This window comes from Ctenocephalides felis, unplaced genomic scaffold (genome assembly GCF_003426905.1).
Source record: "Ctenocephalides felis isolate EL2017-DRISC unplaced genomic scaffold, ASM342690v1 CF-g0.4_SCAFFOLD_01492, whole genome shotgun sequence".
In the NCBI taxonomy this organism is placed as follows: Eukaryota; Metazoa; Arthropoda; class Insecta; order Siphonaptera; family Pulicidae; genus Ctenocephalides; species Ctenocephalides felis.
The window spans coordinates 29,647,298-29,670,336 of record NW_020537646.1 but is presented as its reverse complement, the minus strand read 5'-3'; the positions used below and the strand labels follow the sequence as shown (position 1 = coordinate 29,670,336).

The 23,039-nt window shown below is 29.0% G+C and overlaps 1 protein-coding gene across 3 annotated transcripts; it reads right to left on the bottom strand.

Annotated features, from left to right (window-relative positions):
* Positions 1 to 253: 253 nt before the first annotated feature.
* Positions 254 to 20,440, bottom strand: LOC113371689 (guanine nucleotide-binding protein G(q) subunit alpha). 3 transcript variants are annotated; one of them, XM_026612338.1, is made up of 10 exons: positions 19,179 to 19,327; positions 16,968 to 17,066; positions 14,289 to 14,422; positions 9,651 to 9,835; positions 8,346 to 8,500; positions 5,823 to 5,951; positions 3,866 to 3,995; positions 3,280 to 3,433; positions 2,207 to 2,314; positions 254 to 360 (listed from the first exon to the last, which is right to left on the bottom strand). In XM_026612338.1, exons 3-10 carry the CDS (start codon positions 14,404 to 14,406, stop codon positions 278 to 280), a joined length of 1,062 nt encoding a protein of 353 aa, XP_026468123.1. In that variant the 5' UTR covers positions 14,407 to 14,422; positions 16,968 to 17,066; positions 19,179 to 19,327; the 3' UTR covers positions 254 to 277. The 3 variants fall into 3 exon arrangements, with proteins under 3 accessions (XP_026468123.1, XP_026468125.1, XP_026468126.1); XM_026612340.1 differs by lacking the exon at positions 5,823 to 5,951 and adding an exon at positions 4,539 to 4,667; XM_026612341.1 differs by lacking the exons at positions 5,823 to 5,951; positions 16,968 to 17,066; positions 19,179 to 19,327 and adding exons at positions 4,539 to 4,667; positions 20,429 to 20,440 and having other exon boundaries at positions 14,289 to 14,406.
* Between the last annotated feature and the right edge of the window lie 2,599 nt (positions 20,441 to 23,039).

Below are 23,039 nucleotides of genomic sequence, written 5' to 3'. Positions count from 1 at the left end.
GCCTGCACACACTGATTTCTTGTCAGATTCAAAGACAGTCACATGTACATAGATATAAATATTATATGTAATAAATATATGTATATATGTACTCATTTTTATATCAGATAGTCCATTTGCCACCTCTACGTCAGTATAATTATTCCTTTCTTTCTACAGATGTATTTAACAGAGGATAACAGGTGTGTGAACTTCTTTCGACTTTTTTTAAATAAATTTTCTATCAATAAGTGGGTTCTTCCCGATTTAATAATTTAATTGTTAATTCAGCAATCTCCTATACGAGATTATATTCCTTTAAGTTCGATTGTAGTATCGTATCTTTGACGGCAGCGAACACGAATCGGATATTTTCGGTATCTGAAAAATTTCAATTTTTCATATGTTTCAATTTATAATTGCACTTATCTTTATAAGCCGTTTTGAAAGTATTTAAATTTATGACACAGAATTATATATCATATAGGCAATAAGGTACTTACCAGAGCATTAAACATAAAAAATAAATTTGTTAGCCGTTGTAAAAGACAACAATCATACACTTAACATTTATTAATATTACTTTAAATATTTTACAATAATTTACAGAAAACAAATATTAGTACACATTGAGAGTCATGGTTAAGGATAAAAAATTAATAATGGTTCTGAGTAATATTTTGATGCTTTTTAGCTCAATACAGAATAATATATTGAATTTTTTGTTCCAATGTTATCGACCACCCTATTATGATTCTTTTAAACGGTTTTAACATTTTCAAAATCGGTCCAGGATTTTTTGCGTAATCAAACTTATACTTCTGGAAGTAAATACATTTTGATAATTGTTTATGATAAATTCATATAAAACTTATTTCATGATAATTCTGTACTTGGTCATAAATTATACTGTACGATTCATTTTCTTTCAAAAGTGGCGTCGAGTTGCTCGTAATGTTCGAAACGGTGCAGGGAGCAATGCGTTAAAAAAAAAAAAAATCCGATCAAAAGAGTGAGTATAACACAGAAGTTAAGCAGATTTATCATTTATCAACCACATAAGAAGGTTGTTCGAGTGGATGGGAGATCATAAGCAATTGGAAAGTATTGGTTAGTATGCAGAGATTCTCATTGTAAGCAGAATTTGAAAGATTGTTAATTGAAGTATATATTTGCTATAACTTATATATCAACATAATCATACTTAACAAAACTTATAAAAAAGAGGAGCCTAAAATATCAAAACGTTACTCATCACCACAGTCTTAACAATGCACGACATTGAATAAATCATGTTAACAAAATTCTATATAATAAAAAAAACAAACTTTTACTAAAGCACACAACATGAAACATAACATAGGCATTTGTATATCCTCTTCCTTTACATAGAAATTTTTAAACTTTTTTCAAGCAAGGTTTGAATCTCTGAGAGCTGACTGCATAATGGTATCTTTAACAGCACAGAACACAAGCTTGATGTTTTCAGTATCTATTTTTATTGAATATAGTTTCATCATGCATTTTACGATTCCCATTGATTTTTTTTTCAGGAGTTTGCAAATATTTATCAGTTGTTCCATCGCAACAAGTTATGCATGCATAAAAAAACAGCATTAGATTAATTTTAGTAATTGACACATTTAATTTTGCATTGTATTAGAAATCTATTAAAAATGCAATGAAATGTGCATTGTGATATGATTGCCAAAGTTTTCAAAATGAAATCAAGCTATGCCTTATGTAAGATATTAATACAAAATGAATTAAAAATATTAATTACGAATGGTGAATTTTACAATAAATACACTATGTAACTACTTGTGAGGAATTATGTTTGCTAACTTTTTACATACTTTGTAAGTTTGATTATTAAACTTGATTGACAGAAAATATACTAAATGATATTGATAGTCATTGTAAATACCTCAAACCATAAAGTGTTGTCGCCCGCTTATCATAATAGTCCGCCCATATAAAAAATATTCGTGTTTTAACCTTTTTAAATGTAGTATCTTTTATTCGAAATAAAGAAATTAATATTGTAATTTTATGAAACTTATAAAATAAAGTTACATTAAAACTAACATTAGTGACCACAAACACTAATTATAATTGTAAAAAAAATTATCAACAAAATCATCTTTTTACCACAGAACATGCAAACATTTTGTAACATGCACAAACAATTATCAAATCAAGCTTTTTACCAGCTTAGTAAGTTTACCTGTGGCACATGTGAAATGTGAATAAATAATTTTCTCACTATCTGGATTCAGGTCAACAAACATTCTTAGAATAAATTCTCGAGCTGCTATAGCATCACGTTGAGGACCTGAGACGAATAAATGAATTTATGTGGAATGCGACATGATTTAAGCTGTGCAAATTGCTAAATAATTGATATTATTAATGGGTTTGATGTCTTCTTGCTGATTATATCACAAGCATGCTTTGTAAAATATAAGTATAATATTTATATTTTACAAATTTATAAATAAAAATATATATAATTGATACAAAGTAACATTCAATAATTAATGACTCAGATATAGATTACTTCAACATAAAAAATAAAAAGTAGATATAAAGTATTGTGATGTAATCAGTAATTTAAATAATGTTTGGCGGAAGAGCTACAAAATATTTGAAAACTACTATTTTTAAAATATACTTTTTCCAAAGATTACTAGTCTTTACATTTGCTAATGTAGCTAGCTACATATGGAAGATTTATGTGTGTGCAGAAGATATTTAGCTATCTAGCTATACTGAAATTGCATAATTATCATAAATTATTTATTCTATTATGTTGACCTGTAGCTGCTGTAAAATGTGAATAACACATTCGATCTTTGTCAGGATTCTGATCTAGATAAATCTTCAGAATAAATTCTCGAGCCGGTATATGATCACATTTTGGTCCTGATTATTTGTGTGAATATTGTAAAATACACATGCATTATTTAATTTAATAAAATGTATGAATTTTGTTGTCTCAGAGAGGTCATATAGAATTTACTTAATCATTTCTTAATATCAATATTACTAAGGCTTAAATCGGTAGACAATCTTCTATCTGTTTGAAGTGTTTGTTAAAGACATTTTATGGGAAACAAAGTGAAGTAGAGTCAATATTTCTCAAAAATCACACATATGACAAATTCTTACAAATTAACAGGTGTTTGTAGACTATTTCAATATTAATTCAACATACAAATATCAATGTAATTAATAAAAAAAATGTACTCAAATATGCAAAGTCATTTCAATGATTAGCAAATTAATAAAAATATATACCATCATATTCTGGGAAATAATCAACCAAATGAGAATACATGATCTTCTCCTCCAGCAAATCCTTCTTATTCAAGAACAGGATCACAGAAGAGTGTTGAAACCATGGGTATGTTATGATGGTTTTAAATAGCGCTTTTGACTCTTCCATTCGATTCTGAAAATATTAAATTTATTTGTATAATCTTTGTAAAATACATTCATAAAATATTAAGTAATGATATTTAGGTCAAAAATACATAGAACATATTGTGAAGTTACTTGCTGAACTTGGTATTTTTTCTTAACCAGATAGTATCTAGTATATGAATTAAAAATAAAGTAATAATTTAGTATTTTCTCATAAGTTATTAGCATCAGTTGTATGTGCCACTTATCTGACACAAGCATTGTTTTCGGAAAACGATGGTATGAAAACAATTATAAAAATGCAGTAACAAATATACAGTAAAATTTTTTTAATAAAGATTGGTTTTACAAATTGATTTGTTTGATATGATTGATATTAATTGATTAAGATAGATATGAATTATTAGGCCTTACAGTTGTTAAAAGTTATAAAGTTATCAATATTTATTGGTTAACATACCTCATTTTCAGATTCAAATAAAATCTGGTCATATTCGCTGAGCGCTACTAAAAATATTATGGACGTAACATTTTCAAAACAATGGATCCATTTCCTTCGTTCTGATCTCTGTCCGCCGACGTCTACCATCCTAAATTAAAAAAGTATGAATAATTTGAGTAACTTGGAATAGAATCAAAGCGATGTGTGTAGAATAAAATAAAAATATTATTGCATTAAATTAAATTTATATTTTACTGTACAGTATTTGTATAAATTTCAATTGTCGTATTTAAAAATATTTGAAAATTCAAAAATAATACAGCTACATAAAATAATGCTGTAACACGTGTATGTTACAAAATAAAATTTAGTTAATAATTTCAATAAAATATTGAAATTATAGATATTATTGACTATCATAAGTATTTCTATCACATGCAAGTTAAAGTACACAAACCAAAGCATGCTAGTTAAAAATAAGAAACATGCACTATTTTATTATACATATTGAACTGAACAAGACAAAACGAAAACGTTACCAAATCGTTTCGCAAAATTTAAACCCGCAGAATAAAATTTCGACACTTCTGTTGAGTCTATCAAAATTGTGAAGATGTTTAGATTAAACAATTAACAAAATTAAACATTGTTTTAAAAATCTTATGAGTAAGAAATACATGGGAAAGTTTACCTGAATACAATTGAGTCTAAATCAAATGGATACTCTATAATACCCGTTGTAGGAGCACGAGCCCGTAATATATCTTGTTCTGTGGGAAGGTAATTTGGATCTTCTATTCTCGCCAAATCGCTTAGATAACTTCAGAGCAAAAAATATAGAAAATAAAGCACTATAATCGCGTAATCTTTATTGATATACATATGTTTATTCATTGATGTAAATCAATAATTATTAAAATGACATTTTGGAAAATCATATGCTCCGGACTCCTGAATGACTGAATTTCACTGTAATAAAGTGTTGTATTAATAGTAAGCGCGCAAAACGAGCATGATATTTAAAATTTTTATTATTGTAACATTATATAAAATAATTTGCATAATTTTCACTATTGATGGATTGATTAAATATTACAATAAGAATGTATTGAGATACTAAAAATGTATGTTATTCATAACGCACTTTGTTCTCGACAAAGTATGAGTAATAGATATAAATTAAAATTCATTTGTGTTTATCAAAGTTGAGTATTTCACTGTTCTATTTTACAATTTGATATTATTTCATTAGTTTTAATACCGCTGGGTTCGTTATGTAAATCTATATTTAAATATTTGTACTTGATAGTTTTAATATTCGAAATGCGTTTTAAATTATCTGTCTTATTTTGAGTGTTTACTTTAAATTGCTTTATATTTAGATTTTGCTAAAAACAATTTTGTCATTAATAAAACTGAGTTTAGCAATCAGTCTTGGGTTAGTAATTATTTATACCTAATAAGAACAAATTTTATGAATGCATTAAAAATGCTTGTAAAATATTTAATAAACCCGAATTCAAAAAACTAACTCCTAGCAAGCTCAACTCCATCAAGTACATTGAAAATATGTTATAGTGTTCTTATACTGAACGTGCTGAAATATATTAAATATGCATTACAAACCAACAATTGTACTTAACTTAAAATACCTGAAGACATGAATATTATTATTTTAATATGCTTAACAAATCAACGATTTATATGTGTTTACGCTAGACTTATAAACCATAAATTAAAAATAATTTTATTAAATCATTTCAATATAATTTGTCACCAGTAAATAAAAATCATGCGCTTAAATACATCTCATTCCTAAAATAAAAAATATCATGCATAAGTGTGAGCAGGCAATCTGAAAAGTACAGTTAGTTACATTTGTTAATAAAATCCCAGTAGAAATATGAACATTGAGCATGCAATAAATAGGTTTCATGCTGACAAGGTAAAAAAAAATATTATTATTGGACAGTACCTAAACCTAATCTCCTCTAAATCGAATGGGTACTCAATGATTCCAGTAGTCGGCACTCGAACACGTAGAATGTCTTGTTCGGTCGGCAGGTAGCTGTGTGCTGCCACTCGGTCGATTTCCATTAAATAACTAATGAAGCATTTTTTTTTAAATTTTATATGCAACATTTTAACGTTATATAAATAATTCAGAACTTTAGTCTACCGACAATACTGAGCTTTATAAAAAATGAATATCAACTTAATTAATAGTGGCGTCATTCGGCATCGACAAACTCCTCGCACTTCAGGAGAACTCGTAAAATTAATAAATATTTGCAGCGTGTAACTTTTGTCAAAATATGATTTTTAATAAATTTCATTTGATTAGATTAGATTTCTTATGGGTCACACAACTTGAGTGAAGGGCACTTTGCAAACCCTAATTTTGCTGACCCTCTGTACTGCTTAGCACCGCTAATAAGAATTAATATCAATAACAATAAGAAGAAACCTTGAAGCTGTAGAAAAATAAAAAAAATGTTACAGACGATCACTCCTCCAATGATCAAAGACAGATTCAGTGTCATGTTTAGAGTCACATTTTAAAGTATATTTAACAAAATTTTTGATATAATATATATCGTATAAATCAGGGCTTCTTAAACTATAGGTCGCAACCCCAAATGAGGTCGGGTAGGAAAATTCTGGGGTCGCGAGAGATTTCAATGACAAATCTATCTATATCATTATATATAATATCACGTCTAGATTATTGTATTATTTATAACTTATTCGGCATGTGTATATTATTACCTACTAGGTAAAACATCTAAAAATATTCTTTTTCTTTTATATTTGTGTGGGTCGACAACAGACTCCCAATCATAAATGGAGTCGCAAATGACAAAAGTTTAAGAAGCCCTGGTATAAATGAATGTAATTTAATTACTATATTAACCCCTTAACTTACTATTTAGATTCGAAAATATTGGGCCAAAGTTGTACAAGCTAGGGTTCGTGACTATTTACCCACACAGTGTACAATTTTATCACAAAAAAACATCAAATTGTGTTTTATAGTTTCGTATGAATAAATATTTTGTAATACTTGCGATTACCATACAATAATACAATAATGCCCGTAATATTTGCTTTTGGCCCGATTATCGTAAGCGGGTTATGCCCTTAATATTTTTGTTTGGCCTAGCTATAATGCGCGGGCTATGCTCGTCTTGTAAGTTAAAGGGTTAACACCCTGAGCGCCACGTCGGTCACCGGTGACCGACATCGACCTTGTCGTTCAGGCCGCGTTCATCTCGAGTGAACAATGTATAAAATAAGGTAAAAATTCAACATTTTTTTCGAAAAACTTGATGGGTTTTATAAAAACACGCTAGATATAAAAATGCTTGTCAAGTGTCACAAAATGCTATAACCTTTTTAAGGGGGTTGTTCTTTTTTTTATTTTTCTTTGTTTCGGTTTTGAGATTTTTTGATATTATGAAAGATAAAAACCTTAGAATCATTTCAAAAAAAAAATCATATCAATATCTATTTTTTTGACGAAGTTATAGATATATATATCTCTATATGTATGATCCTCTGAAAGCGTTTTTTTATCGCTCCGCGAGCTATTGTATGCCAGATTCCTCTTTTTCATTATAATACCTCATGCACATGACCTTTTTAATGTGTCAGCATCTTTGAACACCATGGTGTATTTAGTACATTAAATTAAATGGTGTATTCAGTACATTATATTAAGAACTTTAAATACGTTTTTCTCAAATTGACTTTTTTCAATGCGGTGCCACAAATTAAACAAAAACTACAAGTCGGATCGACTTGCATTTTTTTTTAATTTGTTCACCACTGCAATATCGAGTCCCCCTACCTCAAACAACTTGATAACATTACGCAAAAAAATTTTGCGAAGCTTCTCGCCCCAAAAAAGGCCTTTTTTGACACTTTTTTTTAAAATAGCTGCCATTTTTTTCCTTCTTGCTTTTTTTCTTTTATTTTGGTAGGGGGACTGGAAACAAACTTCTTCTTCAACGTAATTTCTTTTTTTTTTGTTTCGGGCGATGCGCAACGGATTTATCTGTGGCACCGCAAAAGAGATCGATTTCGCAAGACCGACTTTGGCGCCCCCTGGTTAAAAAATGACGGCGCAAAAAGAAAAGAAGAAAATCACGTAATATTCCATGATTTTGTAATTTTTGTTTAAAAAAAACCGCATGTCTCTATGATAAATACATATCGAGAAAAAACAAAAACAAATACCTTGCATTTTTTGTAACGAAAAAAGAACAACCCCCTTAAACAAATTTCGTGCAACTTGCAGTATTATCGCACTATTGAAACTCGGCATGAACTAGAAGTCGCTATAAAACCGCGTAGCACACGACGTGTTAATTAAATCGATTTTGATTCATTGTAGTTGATTCATCATCAGCTTTTTCTTATGGTAGCTCTTCCTTTTTTTTAAAAAAAAAAAGAAGAGCGACTTATAGTTTGTATTTGCGTTATTTTTATTACTTACTATTTAGCCGAATCCGTAAGCTGGTACTCTCTCCGGCGATCATAGCATTCCTGAATGCCGCTGTCCGACCAGAGTTCTTTGATCGCACGCACATAGGGCTGCTCAAACGTCGTCACTGTTTCGAAATCTACTCCACGTATTAATTCCGCGTTTTCCTAAATAATTGCAACCGGTTATATTTAGTAAAATTCTATTGCTAACTTAACTAGCTGTAAGTGGAATTCTGTCTTAAGGCAATTAGGGCATCGTGCCTTAAGGCAAATTGCTGGAACTTCCCGTACCAAAAATTATTAATTTTTTAAAAACGATTAACATTTTTGAAAAAAATTTGCTTCGAAAAAATAAGATTTTTGAGAAACTATAAATTGGACAAAAAATTACTTTTTTTTGAAAAAAAAATTTTTTTTAATTTTTTTATTTTTTTTTTTAAAAAAAAAATGCTTTCTTTATTTTGACATATTTTGGAAGATCTGAACTTGTTTTTCAAAGCAATCGTACTGCTTTAACTGCATAGAGACATAAAGCGCGTAAGCGCGGCGTCGCTGTCTAACGGGTAAACATTGGTACGGAACCCATAGGAAAATAAACAAAATTTATACTTATTGTTAAAATCTCTATAAAATATCTGAAAATTTGATGTGCATATGTCTAATGATCATTTTTGACCGCCTTTAGCGATGATTATTTTTGACCGCTAGACCTGCCTTTATGAAAATTTGATCAATTCTTTATCTTGTCAATACAAGTAAAATGTTTTTTGAATGATTAAAATCGGACGCTCCGTTCTCTTAAAAACTGAGTTACCGTTTTCGGCACTTTTTGCCCCGTATCTCCGGAACGGCTAGACCTGCCTTCGCCAAAAACTAATCAGCACGTCTTCTTATCAATACGAATCGAATGTTTTTTGAATTATTCAAATCGGTTGATCCGTGTTCCCGAAATCGTCGACGAAAATTTGTATCCGCACATACATACACACACATACATACATACACACACACACACACACACACATACACACACACACACACACACACATACATCCATTTTTTCTAAGGTATGCCAAAATGTTCAGAAACCTCTGAAACGTAAAGATATATAAAAATTTTCATTTTCGATTTTTTTGCGATTACTATAACTTGCCCTACGGGAAGTTAAAAAATGCTGGTTAATTTATCAAACACGGGAATTAAAATATTAAATTGTATATACATTATTTAGTTATGAAGCATATTATCAATTTTAATTTCAGGCAAATTAATCAATTTAAATGAAATATTAAAATAAATAATGCGTTACACTTACTGAATTGTTTGCAATCGTGTATTGTATCTTAAGCAAATCCATGGCTCGTATCATGCTCTGCATCGCCATGAATATGTTTTGATAGACCAATTTGATGAAGCCGCGTTTGTCCTCGTCCGAATAACCAGCGCCGTGAATAATTCGCATTTGCTTGATGAACGTCGATTTGCCGGACTCACCAGTGCCTGGTTTATAAAACAGAATTTTTAGTGAACGACAAAAATGAAACTAAAATGAATTCATAAGTCTTAGAAAAAGCATGACAACAATGTAGAAATAACATTTCTTTTGCACGTTTTGGTGAAAACTGTTTTCTTCACTTACAAAACATTAATTGAAGTAACAATAATTACTAGAAACGAATTTCTTCATATCTGACAATTAGCTGTGGCATATACTTACTGTATAAATATAAATCATACCAGTTACTTTGAGCGTCGATTTTTTTTTAGAAGCATTGCATAACTTAAATTCAAAACCAATGAATTGATTATAATTTATTATTATCAACCATTGAAACAATACTAGCTAAAATATACAAAAAAGTATTTTTTATATAAAAAAAAACTGTTATGTAGTTCCTCTTAATTTAATCAATCAACTAGCGGGCCGCATGGCATCGTGCCTTAAGGCAAATTGCAGGAGCTTCCCGTACCAAAAATTATTTTTTTTTAAAAAGATTAACATTTTTGAAAAAATTAGATTTTTGAGAAACTATGAATTTTTGACAAAAAATTACTTTTTTAAAAAAAAATCTTTTTGAAGAAAAATTTATTTTGAAATATCTTGGAAATTCTGAACTTTCATTTCAAAGCAATCGTACTGCTTTAACTGCATAGAGACGAAATATCGAAGCGCGTAAGCGCCGCGTCCCCGTCTAACGTATAAACATTGGTACGGAACACATAGGAATGTAAACAAAATTTATACTTATTGTTAAAATCTCTATAAAATATCTGATAATTTGATGTGCATATGTCTAATGATCATTTTTGACCGTCAAATGGCATTTTTTTTTACTTTTTTTACTAGATCTCCGAAACCGCCAGACCTGCTTTCATGTAAATTTGATCAGTTCTTTATCTTGTTAATACAAGTAAAATGTTTTTTGAATTATTCAAATCGGATGCTCCGTTCTCTTAAAAACTGATTTACCGTTTTTGGCACTTTTTTCCCATATCTTCGGAACGGCTAGACCTGCCTTTGCCAAAAACTAATCAGCACGTCTCCTTATCAATACGAATCGAATGGTTTTTGAATTAATCAAATCACTTCATCCGTGTTCCCGAAATCGTCGACGAAAATTTGTATCCGCACACGCATACATACACGCAAACACACACACACATACATACATTCATTTTTTCTAAGGTATGCCAAAATGTTCAGAAGGTTTGAAACGTGAAGGTATAAAAAAATTTCATTTTCGATTTTTTTGCGATTACTATAACTTGCCCTACGGGAAGTTAAGTAAGTTTTGTCACATGCTTAAAATGCAATTGGCTTAAATTGCTAAGATTTACAGTAAAACTGTTCAGTTTTCATCGTATAATTTATCCTTTTCCAAAATTTGAGAATTAGCTTCTCTTTAAAATACATCAGTAAATTTAGTTATAAAAAATATCGGCTATATTTAACAAATTTACATTCTTTGCAAACGTTGTTCAATTTGTGCTTATCATGTCATAAATGATAATTTATAAGAAAAGTGAAGATAACGTGTTTCTTAAAATTAAAATTCGTGCCTTGAGATAACGTTAAACCTTACATCTGTATAGAGATCTATATGTACGTTAAATGGACATGCACACATAAAACATATATAATGGTACCACGAAATTTCTCGGGACACTTGTTGGTGGAAACGTATACAATTTATACGACAGAGACGCACAGTCTTTTGTAAAGCATTGATTATAAGGCAGAAATTATACTATACTAGAAGCTGGTATTATTATTATTAAATGCACCAGTTTCTGCATAGATCATTTTACGAATACAGCTAAAGAAATGTACACATAGTCAGACAAATAAGTTTTGTATATATTATAATTACGATTCGTGAGTCAAATGACTAAATATAGAAAACGAAGCGTATAGGGAAAACATATTGATATGAAATGAGTACAAAGAACGTATCTCTAGAGTAGATATCACACCGAATACATTATATAATTCAACTAAAAATTTAACAAAATTACGTATAAACCATATTTAACATAATTTCAAATAAATTATAAAAAGTAAATAATACTTTTATTCAATACTTCGTGGTTCTCATAATGTAACTTGGTAATCAACATAAAATTATTAATTTCTACTCTATCTTCATTATCTGTGTCACGTTGTGAATAGCTAAAATTCACATAATAAAGAAATTTAGATCATAAATATCTTTATAACTTTATTTAAAATGTGGGACGTGCGAATGTTTGTCGAACTTATCACAACACATGAATAATAGAAATATTTAAAAAAAAACTAAAATACTGCTTAAAATATTATACTACAAATATAGTATATGTAAGTATATTTTAGAAGAAAGTAGGAGCTACAGCATGAGGAATTCCAAGAACCAAGAACTTCTAGTTTTTAGATTTAATGTATCGAAATTTTCTAAGGTTTTAGACAACTGTAATATTCGTTGCTTGACTTGCTTGAAAGGTTCAAGAAATATTATCTTTGTTAGTAAAAATTATTTAATGTAATTAGAATCAGGATCTGTTGCCAAAAATGTAATTTTAAATACGATAATGCACAGAAAAAAGGACTTTCAGCAACAACTTAAAATACTAGTATTTGAATATATAATCAAAGCCATCAATCTGACTAGAACTGGCAGAAACAGTAAGTATGAATTCCAATAAGATATGAGATTCACATTCACGAATTGATTGTGACAATCTATCTAATCGTATTTATTGGTTTATGATAATATAATCTTCCTAAAATCCAGTACAAAATTTTAACATTTAAAGAAGTTTAAAGTTCTACTTTTCCTTTGAGAATGGTGGAAGAGTTGAATTTTACTGAATGAACTAAAAATCAAGAAAATTTAAAAATCATTCGATAAATGCTCGAGAATTATTTACGAACACTTTAAGCGAAATATGTAATTATTATTAAATATTAAAACATTTTAAACGTTCAAATATAAAATTAGCTTGATCTTAAGATGTCATACGTAATGGTTAAAATTACTCAGATTCTTATAAAAATAAATTTATAATAATAACAAAATATATGTTACGCTATGAAATAAAAAAAATCTACGGCGATGTTAATTATTATGTTGTCGATTGAACCAATAGCTTTTCTTTCATGTTTAATTTAAGCATTAGATTTTAGCATCTAAGGATAGAGGAGGGTAATTATTCCATAATAAAAATGAAACTAGTAATGAAACAAATAATTAAAGATTTGTAAATCAATACTGTATCATATTCATTCAGAAAATAAAAATTTGCCCTTTAACAATGGGCCTAACAAATACGTGTGGTAAAAAGAATTTGGTAGAATGTGGTAATTTTAGCAATTAAAAATCGAAGAATATAAATATACGCAATCATTAAAACATCCAACTTTTGCGATCGGTTTAGTATGTTAAAAAATAGCTTTTATGCTAAGACGATAATAAACCGTTTATTAGGATAATTAGTAAACAAACGCTACATATACATATGTCAATTGACATGTATTTGGAAACATCACATAGGTTGGTAACAAAAAAAGCGTCTCGGAATTAAATAAAAATAAAAATTCTTTGTAAGTGTTTTAAGAAAGCCGCATAAAAATTAGAATTAAATGAGTTAAAAATGATAAATCAATTGTACTTGATATTTAAATATTTATGTATTGTTTTTATGCTGTAGGTCAAATAGTTTTACCACAATTATGATTTATTATTGACAAATGATCATTGCCGAACTATATGTCCAAAAAACAATGAAAAGATTGTCTTTATTTATGGTACCTTGATCGCATAATGCAACATATAGCAATATAACTCAACAAAAAATGTCTTTGAATAATTATGTTAATAATCTATTAAAAAAAAAAAAACAGAATGGTTTACCAGATTCAGGGATTCTGGCTATAAGTCAAAAATAAAATTGAGAACAATGATTAAAACTATTTAAATTAAATTTCAATTAAACGTTTATTTAGATTTGTTAATAAATGTCTTGATTATTTCAGCACATAAATCGCCTCATCAAGTTATTAAATTACGTATCCTATGTAAAACCAAAAACTAAACTGCAATCCTAATAAAATATGAAAAATCTGTCATCAATAATGCTTTGAGTAAGTTCATACTTCTATATAAAAATCACTATTACATCAAACTTGTTTCTATTGAAGATTATTTTTTCTTTGATAATAAATTTGATAATGTTTAATTATTTTTATAAACTTGATTTTGTTACCTTATTATAAGATCTCTTAAACTTACATAATAGCATAATTGTACAAAAATTCAAACATACTAGATTAATTTATTCGCCGTTTCCAGCGTGATAACCTTAAAATGGTACAAAACTTTGAAGTCGGTAGGTATGAAAAACATTACAATTATTAAACAAGTTGCCGATTGAAATGTATCAATTACAGTATGAAGTACAAGAAATTATAACTTACCGAGCAGAAGCAGTTTAAGTTCCCTCCTGGCATCTCGTTTGTCCCGCCTGAGTTGCCGCTCGATTTCCTGGTTGATGCGCTTCTGCTCTTTGGCCTCCTCCGACAGACAGCACTCCATCTCGCCGCTACGTCACCTGAACAGGTATAACTTTTTATTATTAATACCGCTAATAATAAAAGTAATAAATTTAGTAATATTGGGTATGTGCACAATAAGTATAATATTAATATAATATGCGCGGCTCAAAGAATTAAAAAACATGATGTACTGATAAACTTTAGTACACTATAAATTCAAGAACTAATATACCGTCAATATCACGGTAGGGTTCGCCCGCAGGTAAGCGGTTAAGAACGATGGGACCTGAATCAGAGGTCCCGGGTTCGATACCCACTTCGAGCACCCTGTTGTCAGGCAGCAGTGACAACGATTTAAGTGAAATTAGCCCTTGCCCGACATTGCTGCACCAATAAAAAGTCAGTCCTATTAGATTAAATCTAATAACAAAAAGTCATCCAATATGGATGGATTAACCATTGGGTTACCATCTAAAAAAATACGAAGAAAGGATAAGTTTTAGCCCTATAGCTCATAGGACGTAAGGTTCTGATTGCTGTTAAAATATATATATATATAAAAAAATATCGCGGTTAAATGATTGGTGAATAAATAATGGTAAAAAGTAATGATTTCGAACTGTAGTAAAATGGTGTTCTTACTTTTGATAAGTTGCAAATTGATAATATGAATCAATTTTAATCAATTGCAGCTAAGTTTGTATAATATCAAAAGAAAGGACATTGGAAAAAAACGGAACCGTTTATTATAAAGATGTCGCTTCAACAAACTCCATGCAAAAATGGTAAGCGCAAGAAAAAATTTACACCTGACATGTCAGAATGCTTGGAACCAACTAGGTATCTTTTACATAAATTGCGAACAAAATATGTCTGTTGCGAACAAAAAATGGACATAATATATAAGAAATTTAATTTTATTTAGAAAATCGAGGCGATTCGCGGGTTGATTATAATTAAATATTTTTAAATTTCCAATTATTTTTAACGTATGTGTAATATTAATATTTGGGTTTTGAAACATTTTGCTTATTTATTGTGCGATTTATTCTGTTAAGCAAATCATGCCAAGAGAGTTAAAAAAACTAGTTTTTTATTTTCAATCATAACACTCGTATTTCGTGTTGGATTTTTTAAATTTTAATTTAATTTAATTTTTCATTATTTACAATATCCAAAATTGCGTCTCCTTATTGATATCGTAAGAGCCGAATTGTATTCATATGAATACAGTTCGGCATCCTTGCATTCCTGCCATGTTCAGAGAATCAAATTGTTGTTTTAAAGTTAAATTTTTAACGTATTTTAGAAGTACTGTCCAAAAATTTAAAGAAATAACGCATTTCTTGAACTATATTGAAAAAAAAAAAATTAATTATGTTTGATATGTATTATTTCTGCATCGTTAATAATTAAGAAAATTTAGAGTATGGATACCACTAGGTATAAAAAGAAACTTAAGATTTTCGTTCCAAAGTAAATTTTGCTTTCATTTTTCATATTTGTTCCATTTCCATAACCTTAATCACGCATGTCTTCAACATTCAAAGTTCATCAGATGCGAAACATTTGCAACAAAAACAAAAGCTACAATTCAATTTCTCGGAATAAACATGCCATTTTCTAACCACTGACTCCCCATTGTTCATTTTCCCGATTATAATTTGTTTATATTTTTTAACAAGTTCTGTTTCAACTAAATCAGCTCGCAATTTTTCATCGTATTCTAAATTTTATATAAATTTAATTCCGAAATTCGATTTGGCGCCCACTAAGACGTGCGCCCGCATTTTTTGCATGCATGGCATGTATATTTTTATATATATATATATATATATATATATATATATATATTTGTATATATATACAAAGCGATCTACACGAAAATAATATTCCATGATATCGAAGTCATCTATTAAACATTTTCACAAATTTCCAAGCTCTTAATCATTTTCAAGATTCCAAGCTGTTAATTATGCCTTTAAAGCAAATTTTTGAAGACAAATGATAAAATTTGAAGAAAATCGAATAAACAATGTATACAAATTGGACGGGACAGTCCTAGATTTCCTTGTATCCTGGAATTATTCTTATCAAAGACTGTCCAGTTTGAAAAAGTTTGTGTTATCAATATTTATTTTCACAAAATTTGCACAATGTGCATATTAAAATAAGCGACATGAAACAGACACATTAAAAGCAATATTACTTACTGAGGTTATTTACGAAAATAATAATATTAAAAGACCTTTATCTAAGTACATGTGGTTAAAAAATTGATTCATTCAGAAAAAAAACTTATATCCTTAAAGGGTTGGGTTATGTATATAAAAATCTTATGAATATAAAAAAGAAAAAAACTATATTTGAGTAACATAACTACAACAACCATACTCACGGCTATATTCTTCACGTGCCGGATTTGAAATAAACAAATATAGGCAAATAAAAAATATGCAAGTAAAAATAAAACGTTTACAATAATAAAATTATCAATTTTGTTTCAGAAAGTGTTCGATAAAACAAATTGGCAATTTATCGGACAAATGTTTCCTGGAATTTAGTATGAACAACTATTAAAATTTAATAAAAACTCCTTACCGACGCGTCACCGTCACCGTCTTGATCACCAGCAAGCCGTGCCCGTCTCACCGGCCGCCGCGTCACCGGCCGACGAACCACTTCACCAGCGAGCGGCCTCTGCAATAAATGATTAATGAAAAAAAAATTAGTAACAAATTAATAAAATAAAGAAGGCACTAAAAGTTGCTTTGCCTAATGACACTTTTAGGAGTAAACTACACGAAATTCATTTAATTTTTAACCATTTGTGATGCGATTACTATGCAAATATGAATTAAAACTGAAACTTGGCATTTTAATTTAAAAGTATAATACATTTTTCTTTCCAAATTACTTCTGCAAAAACCTAAATAAACATACGAATATACTATAAGAATGCACTGCCTTCTGCCCTGATATCAATATCCAATTTTCATGCCCTGATAACGAATTCGTGAACACCTGAATATTTTATTACCTTGACAAAAAAAAAGATATACTTAATTTTAATCTTCGTTTACATGGTGTGCAATTCAACTTAAATTACATTATACAGCCTAATGTATATCACAAATTTAATAAAAAAAAAGATTAAAGTTAATAATAATCATTCATATTGCGCGTTATATAGTATGATGAATTATCAAAATATTATTTCAAAAATGCTCGGACCATTTAAATTTCTCAAATTATCACTAAAAAATTACCACCAAAATAAATTTAAAACGTTATAATTAATATATTAAAACAGTATTATGTTTGATAGTAAATTTCCTAGTTTTGTGATACTAGTTATTCATATTTTGTAAATATCTTTAATATAATTGAAAATTGTACATAAATAGTTGATAGAAATTTACCTTTCTAAAATAATTTAATTATGATTTATGCAACGAGTATTAATTTACACATTTTTATTTGATTAATTTTCATATATTTTCGTAGAAGTTTTTTTATATATAACTACATTAAGAGAATAAGGAATTTAATAAATAAAATATTAAAATACTATTTGAAACTATTTTCAATTGAATTTCTATTAAAATACGGCGATTAGATAAAAATAAAAAACGTATCGAGAATTTTAACTATTTGTCTATAAAATTCAATATTAAATATCTGTGATGGTAATTATTTCAACTAAGAGAGTTTTGTGAAGTAAATCTGTGTTTATGACTTATAATGATCAATTTATAACCGCCAAATATATATAATATGTATGCATGTATCAAAATGTTATTAATGAAATCGATAATTAAACTCAAAATCTACCTAAAACTCCGGTAACGATAAACAGCTTTAACTAAATTCTCTAAATATGGTCATATGACTCTTGTAAAAATTTATGTAAGAAAATGATTATGCGTTTTTATTTATAGAAATAACACAACAGAAATTTTAAGAAATTCTTTTAAACTACAGTTTCGCTATTTATAAAATGTCCATTGCACGAGGTCCTCACAAAAATATTATAATACATACCGCCTAGAAATAAATTTTATCGCATGATATTGATTTTGTAATGAAAATTTTGGCCTAAGTCTCAAATGTAACTCGAAATGAAATTCTTGTGAACAAAGCCGATAATGAACACTAAAATTATACTTCACCAGCCATTCATCTCTAGTGATTTGAGAAGTGAGTGTGAAAGCATCGATGTCTTTACTTATCAATTTCACTCTCACGTGCAACAATTTGCAAAGCTCGGGCCGTTAACATGCGAAAAACACAAGATTCATGGAAGTATCTAATTTGACATCTTAATTATGATGAAACACTCACTAATGTACACCAGAGACGTCGACCTTTCGACGTTTTTAAGACTTCGGGTAGTATTTTCGCGGATTTTCGAAGCAAGCGCACTAAATTATCGCGAGATATTTGAAAGTTTATCGGCGCACGCGCACTTGGCCAAACACCACCCTCACGTATTGGGTGTGGTAACTCACTAACAAGCGCCTACCCTGTCACATTACTGACCGTCTATTGTACAAGCACGGTACGATTATGAATAACTGCACAATTCGAGAGAATGCCACAATATCATAATCTAATTATTCTAATCCTCATCTAAGCACCAATCGCTTATGATAGGTGCGCATGCACAATTTTCATTCAATGCTAACACCGATAGCCGACTGCCGGGGGGAGCACACAGATTGGAACAGCCTAAGTTTAGGTTACGATTTCTTCGATACATTAACTATACACAAAGGACGCCGCACGTTTTTATCACAACACACTGCATACCTAAATAAATATCCATGCGGCATATAATTCCTCCTCCGTTGGATATTTTGCACAACACTTTAATAGTTCAATTTTAATTGCACGGCAGCCGCCTCAATACTCAATATGGCGGCGTCTCTATCACGATGTCAGGCACAGATCAAATACATTTCATGTCAGAATTGTCCCTGAATTGTCGCCGTTCTCAACAGTACGGCAGAAGAAATTTGCCCGCACCTGGCATCCCTAATAGTGGCAACACTAAGAAAAGAAACTTTTATGTTACAAACATAAAACAACTTTATTCAATTCAAATTTAACAATTAGCGGCAATGATGTTAATATAAAATAAATTCATATAAATAATAAGTAGAAATATATTTTTACGTTGAAAACTAATACTTCATTTTTTCTTTCACTTAGTATAAGCACTGTACACTACTAGTAAAAAAAATAATAAATAACTTTATACAAATTATATAAATATATAAATATATAAATATATATTTATAATACTATAGTTCAAATATTTAAATATAATATTTCAAAAATATTTGTGATATGATTTTGTATTACAATCAACTATATATTAACATAGATAATTAAAAGTTTTGATTTACAAAATGATTTGAATATTATTCAATATTATATGAAATGTACGGACAACGAATATTAAATACTATTAATAAGTGTATTTAATATTCGTAAAATGTATAAGAACAACGTATATTAAATACTATCAATAGATTATAAATTGCTAAAATCATTAATTTTTATTTCATTATTATTTCTCAAGTATTGAGAAAATGATACAGTTTAATAATATTCATGCAGAATTTACTTTTGTATGCGATCGCACTCTTTCTTTTTTAAATCATATTTAATTATAATTAAATTATTTTAACATTATTATTATTTTAGAATACATTGATTCTAATAAAACGACCAACATCTTATTAATGTTATCCTTGAACTAATATCATAATTGGATTGTTTACAGTGTTGGCCTTCATTTATAAGGTTTCTGACAGAGATTATTCTCCAAAATGTGATTATTCTAAAAATGCAAGAGTCGGATGAACCTTACACTAATCTTGTAAATAGAGAATTATAAATTATATTTTCTCAGACATATATGTCATTTGTAAAGAATGAATACAAAATTTTATTATTAATATTCTTTGAGACTATCAAATTCAACAATAATATCCGCTTATCTCATTGCTGAACTCTTTATTAAATTTGTACATTGTTATGTGATTATTCTTTACAAGCGCATCAATTGTAACATCCGAAAAAATAAAATGTGCTAGATTTGTTGGCATAGAAAACTCAAATAAAATTCATTCGATCTGTTAAAATCATAAAAATAATAACCAGATATTTGTTAAAATTTGCCTAAATATTTAATGCTAAGATATAATTTTATATATTGCATATATAAGAATCAAATTATAACATTTATAACTGGAGTTAATATAACATATATTATATAATACAATATATTTCTATAAAATAACTGAATATTCAAATATATTATGAATGTTTGCAGGTTTTTAGTAGTTTACAAAAATTCAAATTGCCCTATTTTTAGCGCCTATACAGATTGACAGCTACCCTGACATGTTCCTGACAGATCTGGCAATATTATTGTTTGCTAAAATGGTGAATGAAAGCTATAAGTTTGTTTTGCGTTCATTATGACACCTAAAATGTGTAAATAGTTTATGTTGAAATATTATTTTTACATACATGCTTATGTAAAATTACTGAATACCACTTAGAAATCTGGAATTTAAAAATGTAAATAAAAATTATAATTTGACATAAGTTGATTGCCGACGGATAAAATGGCGTCTGATAATGAAGCCTGTGTAAATGATCCAAATTTTGCAGTTATTTGCTCATTTTTTAATAAATTTGGTAAAATATGTGGTGTCCAATTGCCTAAAGTAAAAAGGGAAAACCTTCATGCAATGCTTAACAGAGCCAAGAAGGTATGTATTTGCATCTAATTATACCTGTCATGATTAGCAATGTTTTCATTATTTTGTTTTGATTTAGTTCATCCAGCATTGATTGATCTGCACGTTAAATTATTACGGAAAGCACGAAGAACTGTCCATTTAGATAAATGGGAACGCGCCTTGGTTAAATTTATTCACACATACTCTAATCAAGATGCCTGGAACTTAGAACATTGGGCTATAAGAAACTAAAACTCCCGCAACGACTGTTTATTCTTAAAGTAATAATATCTTTTTAATAAATAAATATTTTATCATTTTTAGGTAATAGAACATTGATGTGGTTTTTTTTATAGAACTTATTGGAAATGCAATTTGATATGCAAAATTCAAGAATGCATTGCTGCAATCTTCGGCTGACGACTTAAGATTAGAGCCTATTGGAAAAGATAAAAGGAAATTCATACTGTTATCAAGTTGATGAGGATTGTAATTTAAGAGTATATACAGAGAATTTAGATGAAGAATCATGGACACTGGTTGCCCAGTAAGTTCATACAATATAAATATTATCTGCAAGAGTTGTTGATAAATCTTATTTTTTCTGATAAGTTTATTTTGTGCCTCAATATTTAATAATTTTAGTCTGAATATTCAATTAAAAATTTAAACCTTTTAGAATGTTTATATCCATTATTTTTTACTTTTAGAACCCGTGAGGAACTTGCTGATCTTATATCAACATTGGGTGGGTTGGAAAAAAATGGTTCTAACACTACAAGCAATGAAGATAGTAATATATAGCTACAATAAACAGTTTGCTCACATCAAAAAATAATGATGATTCTATAACAAATGATACTATTAAAATAGTTTCAGCTACAGATAAATCAAAATCAAAAGAAACTGAAGATTCTGAAGGTTTTTGAGTCCAGATGATGAGATAATTACTTTGATGATGATATTTGTTAATGATAATGCAAAAGATGGTATGGACGATGATAAAAGAGAAAAAGATTAATGGTAATGGAGTAAAAATCTGTGTGAATAATTCATATGAAAATAAGGCACGTTCAAAAAAGAAAGTGTAAAAGTTTAAGTGAAGAGGATCATAGTGTAAACAAAAAAATGAAAAAAAGACGTTAGTGATATAATCAATGATGAGCCGACTTCCTCAAACAATTCAGATGAGTCAGAATATGGTGCAGCTATTGAAGAACCTGTTATGATTGTGACTGTCAGGGATCTGGAGTGTTGCGATGCTGGCAATCCTGGTGAATCTGGAACTGCTGAAAATTCATTATCTGACACAAAAGGTGAGAAATGATTCAACAACTCAATCGGTTCAGGACAGCTCAACGGATGTGAAACTGCATTGAAATCTCCAGATGATGAGCAAAATAGTGGTGAATCATTAATAATAAGTGATACAAATGTTAAAGAAAGAAAAACCTTTGATGTATTTTGGACAGCCTGGTTGTTTGAAGTTGAATCCAGTGATGGTGAGGACAGCAGGACATGCAAACTTTTTAAATACAATTATTCAAAAATTCAAGACAAGTGGATGTGTGCAATGCCAATGATAATAAAGCCTTAACTACAAATTGTTCAGACTTAGATAAAGTCATTCTGGGCAGGATATTGCAGATTCAGTTCATTAAGTAATAAAAGTAATGAATATGCAATGGATACCAAAGTCGGGATGAGGATCGATTTTCTTTCTAAAGTAAAATATACCTTCAATAATGATTCATTGAATGAAAAATCTTAAGTGAAAGTTTCATCAACAAATCTTTAAATGAAACTACATTTAGCACTTTACTTTATGAAGTAACTAACTTGAGCATAATCACTCCAAATGCCAGCATTGCCAGCATAGAATCTTCATTGATCGATGATTCAAAATCTGCATTAA